This window comes from Hevea brasiliensis, chromosome 12, assembly GCF_030052815.1.
Source record: "Hevea brasiliensis isolate MT/VB/25A 57/8 chromosome 12, ASM3005281v1, whole genome shotgun sequence".
Lineage (NCBI taxonomy): Eukaryota > Viridiplantae > Streptophyta > Magnoliopsida > Malpighiales > Euphorbiaceae > Hevea > Hevea brasiliensis.
The window spans coordinates 29,071,504-29,093,369 of NC_079504.1; the positions used below are offsets into that span (position 1 = coordinate 29,071,504).

At 28.1% G+C, this 21,866-nt stretch overlaps 1 protein-coding gene across 1 annotated transcript; it reads right to left on the bottom strand.

The window, feature by feature from the left end:
* Nucleotides 1-428: 428 nt before the first annotated feature.
* On the bottom strand, nucleotides 429-8,176 carry LOC110646478 (sucrose-phosphate synthase 4). The gene is made up of 14 exons (XM_058131420.1): nucleotides 7,750-8,176; nucleotides 6,693-6,782; nucleotides 5,592-5,812; nucleotides 5,293-5,356; nucleotides 5,019-5,218; nucleotides 4,460-4,940; nucleotides 3,925-4,050; nucleotides 3,520-3,651; nucleotides 3,249-3,425; nucleotides 2,899-2,952; nucleotides 2,694-2,756; nucleotides 1,152-1,994; nucleotides 910-1,037; nucleotides 429-799 (listed from the first exon to the last, which is right to left on the bottom strand). The coding sequence occupies exons 1-14, from the start codon at nucleotides 7,957-7,959 to the stop codon at nucleotides 523-525; spliced, it is 3,066 nt and encodes a 1,021-aa protein (XP_057987403.1). The 5' UTR covers nucleotides 7,960-8,176; the 3' UTR covers nucleotides 429-522.
* Nucleotides 8,177-21,866: the final 13,690 nt, after the last annotated feature.

Here is a 21,866-nt window from a genome sequence, read left to right on the forward strand (position 1 = left end):
GTATTACCCATCATACAAATAAAATTAATTACCATCCTGAAAAGCAAAGGAAACAAGTACTTGGTGCCCTTTGTATGATTTCCTACAAGGTTATATTTTTCATGTAACTAAAATTTAGGCAGAGATGTACATTGTAATTGAAATTTAGGAAGAGATATACAATAGTAAATATATTTTTGCTTTTGCATTACCTTTTTAAGTATACACATAGATAACTGTTACAAAAAGAAAAGGTTATTTATGAATAAAGATCACTTGATCCCTAGAGCCTCTAAAGCTGCTGAGAGGCCATGAAATTCATAATTTTCCTCCACAAAGCCTAGGCTAGGGCTTTCTTTGGGGAGTATGATTTCCTACAAGGTTATATTTTTCATGTAACTAAAATTTAGGTAGAGATGTACATCGTAATTGAAATTTAGCAAGAGATATACAATAGTAAATGTATTTTTGCTTTTGCATTACCTGTAAAAGTATATGCATAGATAACTGTTACAAAAAGAAAAGGTTATTTATGAATAAAGATCACTTGATCCCTAGAGCCTCTAAAGCTGCTGAGAGGTCATGAACTTCATAATTCTCCTCCACAAAGCCTAGGCTAGGGCTTTCTTGGGGGACAATATCTTCTCTTTTAAAGCTGTCTTGACTGCGAAGAAGCTTCTCACTTCCATACCCCACGGAGCCTCTCATAATAATGGTCTTATGGAGGCCGGCCAGTAGTTCTTCATAATCTGTGTCCCCTTTTTCCCCAACAAAGACAAATATTTTGGAAAGATCAATTCCCCACTTAACTGATAGATACCTGCAGAACATGCAAGTGTCTAGGTGTAATTTTGATTTATTTTCACTTCAGTACCATTGAATGTGGACTTAAAAATATAATTACCCAGTAAAAGAATGGGTCTAACTAACCTTAGGGCTTGTTTCCTTGATGCGAATAATGGGATCACATTTAACCTTGATGCTGCACGTGTGTAGACAAGGTTGCATCGAAAGCCTCTCATTCGAAGCCTTTGCCGGATTTCATCAACCTTTCGAGTCTGATTTCATTAAGAAGTATTAGATGGAATATGTATTTCTCTATATTACTTCTCATTGATAGTAGGTAGTTTTATACACCGTAATAGTTTTATGGACCATAACAAGTCTCTTACCTTGGCTCCTGGTTTGATGATATAAGAATAGCTCCTAGAACCACTTGTCTGAACATACTCGAGGACATCATCTTCAGTCCCATCTTCTAACTTAGCTAGCCTAATTGCCATAGACCTAACATTCTCTCCAGGCCACCTGTACCCTACATGGGCTTCATAGTCCAAATCAGCCACCATGTCTCTCCATGGATAGTACATCTCACTTCCACTATTACATATTATTGCATCAAAGTCTTCTATATTCACTGGGCAAGATTTTAAAGCTTCCATTGTCTCCCGTAAACTTGAGCCAGTCAACAGTACAAAGCCTATCCTGCCCAACCCTAGGCATAATCCAGCAGCTTTCATCACATTCTTGATAATTTCTTGGAAGTTCACTGTGCTTTTCCCATTACAGTCATAACAATCAGCAGCTATCACAAATAGCATCTGCCTTCTGCCAGGACTATAAGTAACACTTGCATTACCATTGGATGAAGCAGCTTGGGTAATGGCTTCAATTAGTTTCTTCTGTCTAGTTGCTGCATCTAGCTCTCCATTAAGCTTGGGATCTCCTTCAATGGAGAATCTTAAAGATAAGTCCTCCACATCCTTTAGAGAGTCGCTCATTGGCTCTTCAGGAATTGGTGTGATCTCAAGACGGCTTGTTGGGTGGCGGTTCCTGCAGTGTTCAACATGGGAGAGATAGTTACGGCAATGTTCTGGCCAAGAAAAGCGGTGAATGTTTTTTAAACCATTTTTTCGGCATTCAGTCCAGAGGTTTTTGTCGGCAACAAGCTTCAGAAGTGCATCTGCTATTGCTTTTTGATCATGAGGGTCCACTAGTAGGCCATTGTTAAGAGCCTGCTAGAAAGAAATCTCCATGAGTTGGCTGGCATACATTATCTACAAGTACTAACATTCTGAAATTCCAAACTTCAAGAATATTATGCACAACTTTAACCAAATTGAGCTAAGCTTGGATAGTCATGAACACAAAGTGGAAAGATGAGAAGATGCCTATTTATGGTGCGGAGTGCTTTTTATGATGATATGCAATCTGAAAAAAGGAACGAGAAAAGACATGGAAAGATTTGTTCATATGCTATGCTGTGTAAAATAGAAAAGAATGAAGTGCATCTTTGGATGGATGGTTGATTTATAATATGGCTTCTAAAAGCTGGAGATCTGTTGAAATTATTAGCTTCCTAAAAAAGTTGGAAGTAGGTTGTGACCATAAGGGCTGCTTTCACTTAATAAAGTGCATACAATGTCCGTGTGAAAGATATCAATTTCATGGAGAAGCTAAACTTACTGGATTTCCCTTTTTTTTTTTTTTTGGGAAATCAACATTACTGGATATCTGAACTCTACCTGGGGGAGCTATATATTTTTCAGGATTTTTTAGCCAAGTTATGAGTTTAAGCGTCAGATATTCATGAATTGCTTTATCATTGACTAGCTATGATTGACAGAACTCTGAATGAAGGAACAACAGAACAAGTGCAGATATCCAAGTTTTAAGGTGAGAAACTTGGAATATGATGTATTGTTGTTTGTTACCTTCAAAATGTCCACTGGTCCACCATTTTTTGTAGCAACAACAGGTAAACCATATGCAGCTGCCTACAAAATATATGGAATTTGAAGAGAGAAAAATTATTATACAACAGTTAGGTGCATATCTTGTGTACTGCTCTAACATGCACCAAGATTAAATGATTGGATTAAGCCCATTTAAGCGATGAATATCAAACCTGAAAATTACCTCTATAAGTGTGAGACCAAATGGTTCCACCAGAGCTGGATTGATGAAAACTCCCTTCAAGAGACAAAGCAACCATAGAATTATTACTGTTAGCATTTCAAATATTCCAAGAAGATGGAGTCAAAGTGTGGTCAAGTTTTAGGCAATAAATTTGGTTGAGTATTTATGGCTGTATACATACAGGAGTGGTTTATCTTCATGTGTTATGGCTTTGTAGTAGCTTAGGCAGAATCAGAGGGATTTTTTTTTTTTTTTTTGGTTGGGGCGGGCCGGGGCGCAGGGGAAATGGCATGTTTTTAATTTCATATGAAAAAGGGATAATTATTAAATTTCCGTTAGAAAATATGTACCTTTGTTTTTGCAGCCAGACGATAAATGTCAGGAACTTCAGATTGCTTGTGATGCTTGGGGTAAGCAACTTGACCATACAAATCATACTTGTCAATGAGCTTGAGCACGGTTGTAAGAACAACTGAGCTACTGTTAGACATCTCTTCAATGTCATCTCTGTTACCAAGTATTAGAGTCTGCAAGAAGACAAGAATTAAGGAACTTGGCTTTGTACTAAGTTGATAGTATTGAACCCACTTCATATCAAACTGAAGCGAAACATAAATTTACCAGATTGGCTAGCTCTCGGAGGCGCTGGCACTCCCCAAAAGCCTTGAGCAATGTGGTGACATTTTTCTTTGGGTCAGGACGGGACAATGCAAGTATTGTAGGTTTATGAGGATTTGTGAAAAAACGCATTACCTGCATTAGAAATTTAATTAGATAATTAGTAAGGAATGTAGTTGATATTTGATTAATTGATTTCTCTTCATATATGGATGTTTCCACAACAGTTTCCTTTAGCAATCAATTGAAAAGTCTTTTTGGTCAGTTATAAAGATTTATGCCATGAATTCAACTTTTCTTTTTCTCCTTTAAAGCAATGTAGGTGATATCTAGATACAACAAAGTTAAGTATAGAAAATAGATAAATGCATCGAAGGAAATTCTTAGTATGAGGAAGAGATGAACAACCTCAGACCATATTGGAGGCAGATTCCTCTTAGTTTGAGTTCTGTCGGAGCCAATTAATGACTTGAGATCACCTTCCAATGAATCTTGTTTTGTTACGTAGCTGAAGTCCATGCCTGGAGGTATAACCTGATGGCATATAATTATTAGAAAATGGGTTTTAATTGATTAGATGCAACTGTAAATACTTTTTCATATTATGTATGTTCATTGAATGCTAGAACCATTTGGACAAGTGAGCTGGTTATTTTGACAGAAGGAGGCTTCATGAACAATGACTTTCATTTGCCATTATGCTTGCAGTAGCTGTATAGAAGACAATGAGTATTCATTAAAGTATTACTGTCAGTATTTTAGAAAATGTCTTGTTAAATGCTTAGGTGATTATTGAAAGAAAGTAGCAAACACATCAATCTGATTTGCTGCAGTTTTCTTGTCCTATAATCTAGTTCTTAGATGCAATTTTCACTAGAAACTCTAGTCTTTTGTGTGCATTTGTTATGTAAGAAATGAAAATAGAGAATAAGAGTATACATACCACCATCCTCGGCATATTTCTTCCCAGGCAACTTACTCCTCGGCGTCTTCTAACCCTAAGCTTTCTTTCCAACTTGAGATCAAACCCATCATACAAGCCCCATTGCTCTTCAATCTCTTGCTTTGTGCTGGTTACCACCATCTCAGAAGCATCCAACCCCAACTCTTCTGCTTCAATCCTCCTCATTATCTTGTAGGTTGCATTTATGTCTTCCCTAGAAAGCCTTCCTTGCTTAAGCAATTGCTCAAACTTGTTCCTCCCCAGAGAGTGTCCGGTTAGCACCATTGGCACATTCAAGGCTCCGGACAGATGCGATGCCACCTCCCCAGCATCAGCATAGTGACCATGAATTACATATGGCCAAGTAGGCTTTCCCCCATTAACTTGTTCCCCTAGGGCTCTAGCCATGTTGACAATATGGCTTAAGGCTCCATCTACAAATTCAGGTATGTAAGGCCAGAGTGATTCTTTTGGTATGTACCTGTGGTATAGATGCCGTAGTCAGACCAATATCTCACCAAAAATTAAACCTGCAAAAAAAGAAGAAAGCTTTGATTACTTGTTGCGGGGACCACAAGGAATGCGGACTATGTAGGCTCCACAACTTCCACTGCCATCAGGTGGGCATGACAGCATCTCAATGGGCTCACCATAGCTGGAGTCTACATCAGGGGAGCTGATTTGTCTGGTCAAGAGATCTACACGATAGACTCCTTTTGTATTGGCAAGAGCTCGAGCAAGTTCAACAACATATTTTACCTGCAATCAAAACAATAGTTGTAGTCATGGGAAGTGAAATGTTCAGATTAAGTTTGTGATATTTGCATGATTACCTGACCCCCAGTATCGGAATCCCTTCCAAGTTCCATATTTTCTCCACGCACCAGACCATGTATACTGCAGGAAAAATATAACTAAATGTGAATTCAATATAATGGTAGTTTTCATAATCATACAGTGCACTTTTCTATTTTTCTGAGGCATATTTGAATGGCTGCATAAATTAGATTTAGTAGTTCTTAAATAGGTGCTTGTTTACCATTCAGGTTTTGTGCCTTAGAATATAGTTAGCTGAGATAAACATGCCGAATGCCTTTAGAATATAGTTAGCTGAGATAAACGTGTTGAATACCTGATTAGCACAATGTATAGGCGCCTAGGCTTCTCTTCATCAGACCATATTTGCATCTCTGAGTTAATTCTGGTGAAGTCCCTGACAGGTTCTGAAGGGTTGCTATCACCCTTTTCCTTCTCCCCCTCAGATAGTTCAGAAAGATCATCTGCAGCATCATTACGCCCTTGCTCTCGCTCCAGCCGTCTTCTAGCAAGTCTTTGTGCATCATCCCATGCTATCTGCAAGTAAATATTACCTTTGATTGATATCCCAGAAGCTTAGATACAGACAACAATTTTAGTTTCATATGAGTAGATTAAAAAACAGTAATCCTATTATGTCTCACTAATTGAGCGACACGACAGAAGTTCTTCTTATGAGGTGAACTAACAAGAAACACAATGAAGAATATAATTCAGAGGCTTCTGCCTCAGTGGACTAGAGCTGAATCCTGGTATGAAGATTAAAGTCAGTAGTTGAAATTTTTACCATTGGAAATGTTATGAATGATCCACATTTCCATTTAGTATAATTCTGATGTTTATATTGCACATACAATTTCCATTATTTTCATCAAATTCAAGTACAAGAACAGGATATGACCAAAGAAAAATGCATAAGGAGGTAATTATAGGCAAGTAATTGCCATGTACGGTGCATAATATTTTGATAATTAGGGGCTAAATAAGTTCATCTTGGCTTTATTATATGCTAGTCCTGAGGTTTGGGAAGTCTTTGAGCTTTTTACTTTGTGTTCTTCAATATGATGTTTTTTCAAGTTTTTTCACTTAGCATTTTTTATCTTAGGTTAGATGTATTGGGTGGCCTGTTGACTCGGGTTTTAGGGTGGACCTTTTATATTAAGTGTTTCTTGAATTTTAATAAAATTATTGTTATTTTAAATAACAATAATAATAAAAAATTAATATATTGACTTATGAAGGGATCCAAAATATTTCATTGTCCACACTCGTGAAGGATATAAAGAGACGTATGTGATAAAAAAAAAAATTAAAAAAGGATAAAACACGAGAGAATAAGAGTAGGCAAATTAAAATAGGAATCACAAACGACATGTGTTGGGGAGAAAGTGGATAAAGTAGAGTAGAAGAAGCTAACCTTTTTCTTTTTACGGGCAAGATGCCAAATTCTCCAGCACATATTCTCAAGCCTGTTGCTGCGTTCACGAGTATTCCTTGTTGCTATCACCTGCCCCACATTTACACAATATTCACATTCACACCCTTTAGCTTTTTCTTCCATCCATCCTTTCCATTTAACATCAACCACCCAAAAAATAAAATTAAAAGCTTTAAAACACACTTTCTTTCTCTTCAATTAACTTGGAAATTAATTAAACTTTCATTAAGTTATATTTAGGGATCCATATTTGCTCTGATTAAATTTATAAGTTAGTTAACCTAATTTAATTTAGTAGCTGAAGCTATAAAACTTGATCTGATAGAGTTAGATTCGAGTATCTTTCCTTAATGAGCAAAAAAAAATTGTTATGAGGTCTATTGTTGCATGACCATAGATATGCTGAATTGAGAATCAAAATAAAAATAAATAAAAAAAAAAAAAAAAACCAAGGATTGTTTTTATTAGGCCCACCAATCTTGATGCAAATGTTACACAAACTTGGATGGATGCTTTTTAGCTTTTCCTCCCCTTTTTTCATCACTTTTAAGGAAAGAATGGCCTAAAAGCTTTACTATAATTTTTATTTTTTGGTATATATTGAAAATTTTTTATGGAGAGAGCTGCTAGAAATTGAATTCTTCCTCATCTTCTACATTATGTGGTAGCTAATCCGCTACTAGACTACTAGCTTAATGACTTTTTTCTTTACATTATGAAGTTTATCTGTAAAATATTTTGATCATATTAAAAGCCTTTAAATCTAAAACAAGTCTATGCATTACTAATGAGTTTTAGTTTAGTGGTATTAAAATTATTTCTAAAAGGATGAAGTCTCAAATTTGAATTTGAGTAGAAGCCAATTATTTAAAAAAAAAAAAAAAGGCCTACACATTATTCTATATATAAGAGAGTACTAATCAAAACGGCTGAACAAGATGGAGTTATCCTTAATTAGCTTAATTGAAGAATTATTCTCCTCTATTAAATTTGTAAAAGAATTGAGATAGATGGAGAAAGAAGGGGATAGCCTGACCTTGACCCATGTCCTGTGGAGATCAGACTCATCAAAGCTATTAATAACTTCTTCCACAAAGTATTTAGTAGGACTAAAAGACTTGTCTTCCTTTTCCTTGCTCTCTTCAAACCTAGCAATCTTCAACTTTCCATCATTTCTTTTCCTTAGACTGCTTCCCACATCTAAAATAGCTTCCAAGTACCCATTTATCCAATCATTTCCAGCCATTTCTCGGCTTTTGTGATCCGTTTCAGTGAGAAGAACTCTTTAGACAAGCTGGTTTCTCTCTGTATAATCCTCTTATATCAATGGAGGAGCCAGCTAGCAAGCTCCTCTTGAAGATTGTTGGGAAAAATGTTGCTTAGAGAGGCAGAGATAGGTAAGGAGGGAGAGGAAGCTGTATTTTTTGATTTGAAGGGTTTGCGTGTTGTTGCACTTTGAAACCAAGTTGGACGTGAACAAGGCAGGCTATTTAAGGAGGGTTACAGGAGATTGAGGTGTGAAATTCCAATTTGATTCTAGCAGCTAAATAATATGTCTTCAGTCACTGAATCAAATCATGTTAAATAATTTTTTTTTTCTTTTTAATGTATTAATTATATAGTCCTAAAGTATGACAAAACTTACAGTTTAATTCATTTATTTTGAATGAGAAATAAATTAGTCACTAATGTATACTTTTGTTAGCAAAATAGTCCTATTAAAATTTCATCGTTAATCAACTATAAATCGAAGCAGTTTATTATATTTTTTATTAATATTAAAGTTATAAATTATAATAAAAAGTGAAATATAATAAATTAAATTATTATAATTTTTAAGCCATAAGATGAATTTTAATAAAAAACTATTTTATTAACAGGAAATATATTTTGAAACTATTTTGTTTCAAGAAACAAAATTATAATTTTTATTATATCTCAGACACAAAATTATAGATTATCTTGTTGATGAAGGTGTGATAATATTTATAAATCTTTTACCCAGCAACTTGGTTTGAGTGGCTTTGGTTTCTCCCTTTCATATTCCTTTATTGGCATATTACTCAGGACATCCCTTATTCTTTCACTATTCTCCACTTTCCAACCTTTTGTTCTTCAATACCTGAATACTTAGGAGAGAATCCATTTTCCACATGCAATCCATCCACCCCTTTCCAATTCATTCAATGCTTTTAGTTAAGGAACCTAATGTGGAAGTAGGCCACAGTGTAGGTAGTTAAAGTTTCTAATTAATTTTGATTCTTTTTTAATTTTGAATTAAAAAAATAAAATAAAAAATATATATTCACCTTATATTGTTTAAAAATATAAGTTATACTTTTCAAAAGAAAAATGGATAGTTAGACCTTGAGATCCTAAATAAATTTGTTAAGAGACAAATATTATTAGGATTTTTTTGCCTAAATTTAATCTACTAAGAATATATGATATAATATATATGATAAAATCCATCTATTAAATATATGAATTTCATATATTTATATTTTAAATTTGTGAAGAACAGAATTTAAGCAAAAATTTTTTAATATAGCCGAGAAGAACAAGAAAAAAAAAAAAAGGAAGGGTGGGGAGGGGGGTGCAAAAGCAACATTCCAAAAGAATAGAATTCCTATATATTATAAAATATTAGATGATTGTAAATGAATGAAGAGGAGGTGGCCCCTGCTTTAATAGTGATAAATGGTTGAGAATATTCTGTTAGCTTCTCACACAAGGCTTTCTTTTTCTTGAATATATATATATATATAAAGTCAGAATAAAAATCAATGTAATATTGTAATAAAGAAGAGGTCCTTTTACTACTTAAGGAAAAGCATTACGTTGTTGGACATGAGTTGCATGAGGAATTTCAGTTCTGATCAAAAGGACAAATCTTTCTTTTGTCAAATTGGCAAGGTTTTCCTCCAAATCCTTGTCATTTTTTTTTTATCACCATTGCAATCTCTATCATAGCTGATCAAAGAAGTTAGACCTTTTTCTTTTTCCTTTTTGAAAAAATGGGTAAATAGAAGGATGTTATTAGACTTTGAGATATATGAAAATTTGAAATCTGACAAATGCCCCCCTAAAAATTCAAGATATTTTGAGTTTGAGTTTTATTATTTATTTTTATTTTATTATTTATAATAAAATATGTTACTCGGTTTATTAAATTTTCATTCAATAATAAAAAAAAAAAGTTTTCCAGTTGCAACTCTAAACAAAAAGAAGGCGATACACCTTATAGCTTTTCCACTGTGGTTTCTTTAATTATTTTTTTATTTCTTTTTATAATAAGCGTCCGTAATGTTTTCTAAGGTTCCATTCGATTCGGAGTCTGTTTAGGAATTAAAATTGAATTAACATTTTGATACGGTTCTGATTCAATTTTTTATTATTTCAGTTTTGATTCTATACAATTCTCAATCATTCGATTCCAGTTCAGTTCAGTATGGTTCTGATTTAATTCTTAATTTTTGAAATAATTTTATATAATTATTTCTTTAAAAAGTCATACTTAAATTAGTATTTAAATTTGAAATAGGGTTATTAATACATAATATATCATATAATATATTTTTTTTATCTATTTCTAAATTATATAATATTTAACTATAAGATGAATAAGATTAACTATATTATATCATAGACTAGTATAAGCATATAATATAATATGCATTTTAACTATTTATTAATTATTAGTTGTGTAATATTTAACTATAAGATACAAATATAATTATGAATTAACATATATATAATATAATAGTATATTTATAATTAAGAATTATATAGTAATTTAATGTATTTATAACTAAAATTATTAAGAAAATATAGAGAAATGAAAAATAATACTAAGTTATATTTAGTTCATAATTATATATATATACACATATAAATAAATATAATTATATTGAAAGTTTATAAAATATCTAAAAAAAATAGAAAAATATATGTATAAATTCGATTCTCAGTTTGGTTCTTAATGAAAACTAAAATTGAACCAAGGTATTAAAATAATTTCATTTCAGTACGGTTCTTGTTAGTTCGGTATGGTTCTTCAGTTTGGTTGGGAACTTTCAAGAACCGTGCATAGCCCTAATGTTTCCATGTGAATTGAAGTTGACAAATAATTTAATTTTTTTTAGAAAAATAAAAGATAGTTCAAAATATCCAAGTATAAAATTTTATACTAATATAATTTTGCATAAAAAAAATTTAGGTTAAACTACTTATATAAAAAAAAAATAATAGCAATTATCTTGATTTGAAGGATTTTATAATGTTGATAGAGCATTTGAGTTGGCCATTCCACGGGAAGCATGCTCCAATTAATGGTAATCTACCATTGATCAATTATATAGTCTTTCTACGAATCCAATTTAAAAACTATCAAATTTTAATATTCTCATGAAAAGAAAATTAGTACTTTTTATTATTGTATTCCTATCTAGATAACAAAGTAAAACACCTAACAACTTTATGATAAAAAAGAAAAAAATCGATCATCATAATAAAGGAAACAACAAATCCTCGCAAATGAGAAAATACAAAATCCTCACAGAAGAGGAGACAACAATTCCTCTTAAAAGAGGAGACAAAACCCATATCTATAAATTAATATGGGAAACAAATACATATTTGCTTCAAAATAATACAGATCTGGAGATTATTAGAAAAAATATAAAATAAATATAAAAAATATAAAAAAAGGGGGAAAGGGGTCGCCATCAGTGAAAATATTCACTAATGGTCATTCTAAAGAACTCACAATGGGAAAAAGAAGAGAAAGAAGGGGGAGAATTTAGAAAGATGACTAGGTTTTCAAAATGACTAATAATCTAGTTGAAGATACAACGATAGCTATTAATTCAAAATCACATTAATATTCAAACTTTTTAGCTAATTTTGATCTTAATCAATAAGATGCATTGTTTAATCGAAAGATTTGAGTCAATTTGATTTCAATTATTTTAAAATGTGGATTAGATCTCATTATTTTTCAATTGGTTTAAATTAAATCATTTTGAGTTATTGATTAGGTCATTATATATAAGGCTTCAAATCAATTTAAGTTGCATTTGAATTCATGAATTTGAATTTGAAATTTAAATTTTGACTATTTGAATTGAAATTTATAGTTTTGAGAACATCTTGTTTGACTAACGAAGAAAATTCAATTTGAATTTCAAAAAGAGGTGTGTACCACACAATTTTTTTTTGTTAGGTTGAATTTGAATTTCAAATAAACTAATTAATGTTATTATTTTTGATGTTACCTGATTCTTGGGTATGTGAATGGACTCTGAGTGGTCTGCAAATAGGAAAAATATATATGGTCAAAGACCTAAATACGGCTACTCTGTCGCTCAAGTTAGTAAATGGACAAAAGCCAAGTACAATGACTAATGAAGAATGAAAGAAATGAATTGCATATCTTGGTATGTGTTGAGATCTATTTATAGAGTAATAGATATTGTATTTGCGCAATCCTCAGAATTTTGCTAATTCATATCCAGATGTATTCTTTGGTATATTAAGGAAACGCATCATACTATCCCAGTGATATTTAGCATATTCCAATAGCTTCTATCCAATCTTTGAGATTAACATATTTTTCCGAACTTAATTCGAGTTGAACTCTTAAAATGTCTTTTCCAATTTTCTTATGCTTGATTTTGCCTTAATTCCCTGTGTTCGATTTTGTTTGAACTCTTATGTTTGATTTTGTTCGATCTCGTTCGAACTTCTTATGTTCGGTCTATTCAAATTATGAATCAACACCTCTTGTGATCTAAATTGGACTTAGAAGATCTGACCATTTTGAGAACTAATTGAGAATTTGGGACATACTATATCAATTTCAAATGCTTACTTTTTTTTTAATCTCTACAACTATTTTAAATTTTATCAAAATTTATTTTTAAACAATGATATTTGACCCAAATTCATGAATTTAAATCCATAAATCCAAACATAGTTGAATTAACTTGTTCATTAAGCTCAATTGGCCTTCCTTAGCTATTCTATCCAGACAAAATTACTCAACAGTGACCTAATCTAGCAAACCAAAACCTTCACATCACTGGAAAATGTGATTAAGGAAAAAATATCATAACAAATGTGATGAACCTCTAAAGTTTATAAATCATCAACAAATAACTAATTGTCATAATAAAATCATATTTATATCAATATCATGAAGTTCAAAAATAAATATCAATGTTTAAGACGATCCAACATAGAAACTAAATTCTATCAAACATTGATCATTCCCTACAAACTCATATTATGGAGAATCGACGTCTTCTCAAATTCTTTATTCAAAAATATTTTTATTTTTCAAAAAATAGATTTAAGGTTTGCAATAATTATAAAATAAATTTTATATCTTTTTGGGATTATTTACGATGAAAAGACCTGTCTAAAAGGCACCTCATGTGATGTGCCACTTGCAAGTCTTGGCTTCGTTAATAGACCACCCATACGTGCTAAACAAGTCATTGGGTAGAATGAAGTGTCGTTCGGCTCAACGCAAGAAGGCATGCTCTTTCATTCTGCTACGCGCGAAGCAGGACAGGCCCAATGGGGAGCGCTTGGCCATGCCTAGCATTAGGGCTAGCAGCGTGCTAGCTAAACCCAAGGTCCAGCGGTGCACTTGGCTCAACCGAACACTGAGTGCACCTGACATGCACGCGTAGCATGCTTCAACCGTCTATTCTATTTTTATATAAAATTATATATTATATTTTAAAATAAATAAAATTATAAAAAAATAATATAATAAATTTTTAAATAACACATTTAATTATAAAACCTTTAATTTTGACAATCAATTATTAAAGAAAAGAAAGATTCTATTCTTATTTTTCAAATTATAAATGTGGTTGCATAGACCATTAGACAACCGTCTCGACCTAAGTTGTTACTGTCGTCATACTTTTAAAAGCATTGTAAAGGGGAAACGATATAAAGAGAACAAAATCTTGCACTAATAATGATATATTCTTCCAATAAAATTGCTTTCAAAGACCAAACATCAAGAATTCATAACTTCCATCAAATTATGGAAATTTTCCTACCCCAAGCTAGCTATAAATTAATGTAGTCCAAAGATAAGAAATTAAGCACTCTTAACCCTTCCACAACATGCATTACCTTCAATTGGGACATATATGCCTTGTCTAGAAACTTAAATTGTTGAATAAACTAAGCATATGTGTGGCATCAAATTCCTTACAAAGGCAATGGAGTATCACAAGAACAATCCACTTGGCTATCATACCCTGAAAAATGTGAACATGTTGCCAAAGGGAATCTGTATAAGCAAGGAATCTAACAATTAGTAGAAACAGAGAGAGAAGAAAGATAAAGTTATGAAATTAGGTAATAAAAAGAAAATAATATGCTACAAGTGGCAAATATTTTATATTATAGATTATTTTAAGTATTATTTTTTGAGCGAGTTTAAATTAAATCATTTCAGACGATGATTTGATTAAAATTACTCGTCAACTTATTATATAAAAAAATTTCTTGAGTTATGAATTATGAATCATTTTAGATTAAAATATTTAAATTTAAAATTAATTTTTTTATTTAATTTTCAAAATAAAATTCTAATTGACATAGTTATTTAAGTGAATTATATTATGAATATATTATAAATCATCAAATTGAATTATTTAATTTTTATCTGAATCAAAACGAATTGAGTTATTTTAAGTAGCACAAATTCAATTTTTAACAATTGTCCATATATATATATATATATATATATATAGAGAGAGAGAGAGAGAGAGAGAGGGAGGGAGTATACTGTATGGACATGAGAGTTGAGGAGGTTACATCAATAGCTTAAATTAAGGGGATCAAGTTGGGTATAGCTATGAGCAATGTGGAGCTCATATTCATGAGCAAGGAAGCAAAAAAAAAAAAAAAAAAAAACTTTTGGATATTTCAAGGAATATCCATTTTGTTAGGAGTCTTTATCATATTCATGGCCATTCATCTCTTTTTTCCTTCTTTGATATGCCTCATTTCCACAAACCTCCCAAGAAAGATATGCCACTTGCACTTTTTGACATAAACAACCATTTAAAATTTTAGGCTTCTTTATTAATGTTTTTTTTTTTTTTTTTTGTTTAGACTATATCATTTAAAGTATATCATTTACTTAGTAGATTTAGATTTAAAACTCTATTTTTTTAAAAATTTTTCTATTAAAAGAATTATATTTTTTTATATATACTTCAACTTCACAATATTATGTATTTTTAAAGAAAAAAAAAATTCTAATTTAATAATTTTGAAATTAATTTAAAATTATGAAAATTAACTTAAATTTAAGTTTTAATTGAAGTTAAATAAAAATATATTTATAATAAATATTTTAAATGAAGTGACTTATGAGATTTTTTTTTTTTTGAATTTGAGCGGCATGAGTTCCTTCATTCATTGAATATTAGTAAATTTTTTTTTTTAAGATAGAATATTAATAGAATTATTAACTAAATAGGTAGGGTGATAATAAGAGAAAGGAATGAGCTGTGTATTATTATGTAAGTAGTGGAGATTCGCTAGGCCTAAAACATTAAAATTATGTAAAGTTAATTAGGGATGATTATATTCGATTAATCAATGATATGAGCTATTAACCATTTATTGTTTATAACTAATTTTTATTTATTTTTTTTACTTGTTTGTTCAATTTCTTTTTTAATATTTATTTCGCTTTAATTAAAACTCAAACTCAAACTTTATAACTCTTGCTAAATTAGAGTTAATTGCTTTAATTTTTCTATTATTAGTGAGTATTTTATATATATATATATATATATATATATATATATATATATATATCAAAAATTTCCTTCATTATTCAAATTAATTATAATTATATTTTTATTACTTAAATTAATTTTAATATTTATATAAATTTAAAATTTTTAATCCTACTTATACTTAACTTCAATCAGATATTAAATTTTATAAGAAATAATTAACTAAAATAAAAAATTAATAAGCGAAAAATAAAAGATATAATAATAATAATAATTTATTATTATTATTATTATTATTATTATTGTTATTATTATTATTATTCGAATGACAGATAATTTTTGAACTGACTAAAATATCCTAATAAATTTGTATTTTCTTAAAAATTATTAATTAATATAATACATTTTTTTTTATAAAAGGTATTTTTTTTCTAAAAAACGAAAAGTCTATTCACGTGTAGAAAATTAGATTAATTTTCAGTATCATAATTATAAAATTACGATTAAAAAATTCATTATTTAATTAACATGTTTATTTTCAAAAAGTTAAATATTTAATTAAATAAAAATTTTGCACTTATATCCATATATATATATATAGATAAATGACAATTATTTTATTTGTTTAAATCTGTAGCCATTTTAAATATATGAATATATATTAGCAATGGATAAGTATTAGGAAATCACAACCACTTTACTAGTTACAAATTTATATTCTCATACTATTCTTATAATATTTTAATTGACTAAATTAATATATCTTATTAATTTTATTTTTTTTTTATAACTTTTTGAATTCAAAATACAATCATGATAATATTATGATAATGAAAAATTAAATTAATTAGCTATTGAAAATTAACATATATATTATTTTTGTTGACATATAAATTCTACATGTTTAAAATATAATATATACAATTTATAAATATTATCATAAATAATATATTTTATATTCAATTAATTATTTATATAAATAGATTTGAGTAACGAATAATCAATATATGCATACCTAAACCTAACCTAAATCGATACGTGACTATTTCTTAAATTGAACTCATCTCAAACTCGATTATCCCTAAATGAAATCAATATCATTGTAAATCCAATAATATTTATATACATTAAGATGATGCATCTAATAATATTTGAAATGATTAATATCATTTTTACATAAAAAAAATATTTTAGATGCGATTATATGAGATATTAATTTTCTTGAGTATATTTAGTTTAAATGTAAATTAATTATAATTTGTTAATATCCTTACACGTATTAAAATATTTTTTATTTTCTAATTTATCAGTTAATTTTAGCTAAGTTGTTGATTTTGACAATGAGATTATAAGAAAGTTTAACTATATTTTTTTCATAAATTTATGTGAAAAGTTATACTCATTTTAATATTAATTTTGAGTTGTTATGTTTTAGATTTTTAAAACAATAAAAATGAGAGAAAAATATGAAAAGGAAAAAGAGAAACCAATTGACTACTTGAGAGTATTTTTATATGATTATTATGAAATAATTAAAAATATATGATTAAATTTATATTTTAATAAAAATGTATTTATAACCTATATAACATAATTTATTATTTAAAAAAATAGTTATTAAATATATCAAATAATTAATATATTAAATAGAATTTTAAATCATTTATATTAAATAATATTATAATGTAAAATTTCAAGAGATCAATGCAATGAAAATAAAAATTTTATGATGATATTGTACTAAACTAACAAAAATACATTTTAAAAATTATTTTATTCTCTAATTTTATAAATAATTTTAATCTAATTATAATTTTATTATGCAAGTTAATATTATTTCAAATTATAAAAAATAAAATAAAATATATATAAATTAAACTTTTTTAAAAAAATAAAATAATAAAGTCTAAACGAATTTAATTTAATAAGTTAATATATATTTATTATTAATTTATTTTAATTTTTAAATATCAAACTTATTATTATAATTAAGTTAATATTATATAACACATAGCTTTCATCGAAAAATAATAATTTTTAATTGGATAAATATTTTTATTTATATAATTAATTAAAATAATATTAAATTTAATTTTAATTTAAAATAATTAAATATAATATTTTTAATATTATGATAATATATATTATATATACAAAATTGTAAAAAAAGTTATGTAAAAATATTAAATCACGAGTCTGATTAATAAATATAATAACATGCAACACATATTATTTATATATATATATATATAAAATTAAAAAATTATAATATATATTTTCAAGAAACTATGATTGAGAAAATGTAAAGAATAAAAGATAATTACTTAACATATATTAATAACTATGAACTATCAATTTTATAGACTAGAGATCACAATAGAGTATATTAGCTGGCCCATCAAGCAATTTTTTTATATCAACAAGTGGAAGAAAACACGTGCTATTTATTCTTTATATATATATATATATATATATATATATATCTCTCTCGAAAAGAGCCTAGTTATTTATAAAAAAAAATAATTATTTTAATAATATTATAGCAAATACTTTTATGTGAATAATAATTATTTATTTTATTTAAATTAAATGAGAAAAATTTATTTCTATAGATTTTATTTTTTAAAAAATACATAATAGACCAAATGTTGAAACTATGGCTTAGCAAAGAAAACTTAGAGACATTTTTTTCTAAAGAAATTTAAAAAAAAAAAAATCATGGCTTAAGTGGACGGTTCTCACACGATGTTAACCTTTAGATCGACGGTCCTCACAAATATTCCCCAACCACAAGGACATTGATCAGTTAAAATCATTTAATTGATACTTAATTTTATCATTTAATTGATATTTAACATAATTAATAAATAATAATATTAAATTTTATTTTAATTTTTTTAATTATAATTATAATTAATACTATTATTGGGTTATGTTTAACTGAGTAATTTTATTTTAAAATATATAATTATTTTTAAATATAAGTTAAAATCAAAGATACTATTAGATAATATTTAAATAATAATTTTATCTTTTTCTTTATTATGTTTAAATTGAATTTAGTTTCATGAAAATCAAATCAAATCCATTAAATTATTATTTTTAAAAAAAAAAATAAAAAACAGTTGAACCTAATTACTAAATAAGAAAGTTTCATTTCAATATTTTAAATTGGTCAGTTATTTTAATTTGAAAAAAATATTATAAAATCAACTTATATTGATATATAAATTAATATAATAACTAAATTTTTTTGTTAATATATGATAAAATTAAATATTTTAACCAGTTGAGGTTCATTTAATTTAGGATGAATAAAAATTAAAAATAAAAAATTTAAATTATTACCGCATAACGTGTGAGTGGCTCACTAAGTATAAAATATATACACCATACCCAATTTTTATTTTAGAAAAAATTCATAATTTTTCATCATAATTCCCGTCAAGTCTTTTGTTTTTTATTGTGTCTAATTAGTCTAAAATCAGCTTTTAGATATTAAATATTTGATTATAAACGAATAAAAATAACAAAATGAATATATTAAAAGGGTATAAAGTGAGTTTTTTTTGCCTTCTTAGAAGAGCGAGCAGAATTTCATTAATTCATAAAACATTACAGAGGATCTAAAAATAACCATAATAATAGAAGCTTTTTTTTTGAATTGCCATAATGCATTATAAAGCCACAAGGGCATCAAAAGAATAAGCAGAGTTTACAAGAGAAGGAATGGCTATTAGCCAGTTACAGGGAAGCTGATCATTAGCTTTAAGCTTTGCTAACCTATGGCTGCTTCATTAGCTTTTCAATTAACATAAGAAAATTGAGCAGATTGAAAGAGCGGGCAGAGAGCCTGAATGCAGTGCACTGATGAAGCAATATCCCAAGGATACTCTTCTCTTGAGTCCTCTAAAGCAGCAATAAGGGAAGCTGAGTCCGGTTCCAAGATAATGGAGGGACATGCCATCTTCTTCGTCAATTGAATTGCTTCTAAGAGAGCTTTTCCTTCGCCTGCTAGAGGTGTAGCAAAGATGACATTCTTAGCAATTCCATCCACTAAATTCCCTTTAAAATTTCTAGCGATCACTGCAATAGAAGAATAGACTTGATCCCTTTTCCAAGCAACATCGCAGTTAAGCTTTAAAACACCTAAAGGGGGAGGACAAGCCCAAGCCCAGGTCTAAATACAGAGAAATTCCTTAAATACATATAAACCCATAGATTTAAAAGCAGGCCCAGAGCTTCAAACCAAAGTAAACCCAGTTGCTACAAAGCTACACTGACCCGGGAAGCTTTTCCTCACCTACGCGCGTTAGGAGTCCCGGTCAACATATGCGGTAACTAGGAATCCTAAGCTAATGCACTTATTATTAATAATTTTAATTTATATATTTATTTTTTTAATTTTAATATATAAAAATAATATAATATTTTAAATTTTATTTTTATTTCTTTTATTTCCCAAACCTTTTAATAAATATTTCATAGTAATATATATATAAAAGTAACTTTATAATAATAACTATTTATTATAATATTAATAAAATAATTATTAAATAATTTATAAGTTATATATAATAGAAAATACCACATAATAAATTATAAAAAAGATGATACGTGTCAAATTTTTTTTATTAATTATTTTAAATTTTATTTTTATTACTTTTATCCCCCATACCTTTTTATAATGATTTCATAATATATATATATATATATAAAAGGAAAAAATTATATTTACTCTTTGTATTGTAATAAAACTAATTATTTAGTCTATGTATTTTAATAAATATACTATTTAGTTCTTATAAAAACTTTCGTTAAATTATTTAGTCCATTCATCAAATTTTTTGTTAGTCAATATTAGTCAAACTACTATTTAATTTCTTTATTTTAGTAAAACTAATTAATTAGTTCATATAATTTAAAAAAACAAATTAATTAATTCCTATAATTTGACTATGTTAAGTACCCTAATTCTTAGTAGTGTGTGATTCTGGTTTGGTTTGGGATTTGCCTAGGAATTGGAACAGAATTGAAATTTCAATACGATTTTGGTTCAGTTCTTCATTGTTTCGGTTCCGGTTTGGTATGGTTCTCGGTTCTTTGATTTCAGTTCAGTATGGTATGGTTCCGATTTGGTTCTCGATTCTTAAAATAATTTTATATAATTATTTTCTTAAAAGGTCATACTTAAATTAATATTTAAGTTTTGAATTAGATTATTAATACATAATATATCATATAATATATCTTTTAACTATTCCTAGATTTATAATATTTAACTATAAGGTGCATATATAATTTATGACTAAATATGATATAATATACTAGTACAAGTATATATACATGAGGGCATTTTTAATGAAGAATTATAAGGTAATTTAATGTATTTATAACTAAGATTATTAAGAAAATATAGATAAATAAAATATAATATTAGGTTGTATTTAGTTCATAATCATATATAGATATATATAAATATATATAATTACATCGAAAGTATATAGTACATCTAAAAGAAATAGAAAAGTATATGTATAAATTCAGTTCTCGGTTCGGTATGGTTCGGTTTGGTTTCGATACAGTTTCAGTTTGATTTTTAGTAAAGAACCAAAACTGAACCAAAGTATGAGAAAATTTCGGTTCGGTACGGTTCCAGTCAGTACAGTTCGGTTCCCCAAAGAACCGTGCATAGCCCTACTAATTCTCTCCCCCTATTTCTTTTTTATCCTTTCTTATTTCTCTCTTTATGTTTCTTTTCCTCTACATCTACATCTTTCTTCCCCTTATTCTCTCTTTGTTTTCATTTGTCAATAAAAATAGTGTAAGCTGTCTGCACAAAAAAGTTAATTAGTTTCTTTAAATTTCTAAATAATTAAGAAAAATTATTTCTAAGTATAGAAAATATAAAAATAATGTTCAAAGAATTGAAAATTTGAAGAAAATATAAATTAAGATTTAGTCTCCATAGCGAAATTTTAATTCTTATCTAAGAATATATTTTTCAAAATACATGAATCACCTAATTAGTTTCACTAAAATAAAATGATTAAATAGTAGTATTTTTCAAAATACATGGATCAACTAATTAGTTTCTTTAAAATAGAGGGACTAAATAGTAGTGTGAATAGTTTGGATAACAGAAAATTCAACGGAGGGACTAAATAGTTTAATAAAAATTTTTATAGGCACTAAATAGTATATTTTTTAAAATATAGGAACTAAGTAGTTAGTTTCGTTAAAATACGGAGACTATATAGTAATTTGTTTTCTATATTATAAATTATAATAATGGCTACTTATTATAGTGTTAATAGGATAACTGTTAAATAATTTATAACTTACATATAATAGAGAATGTCATGTGACAATA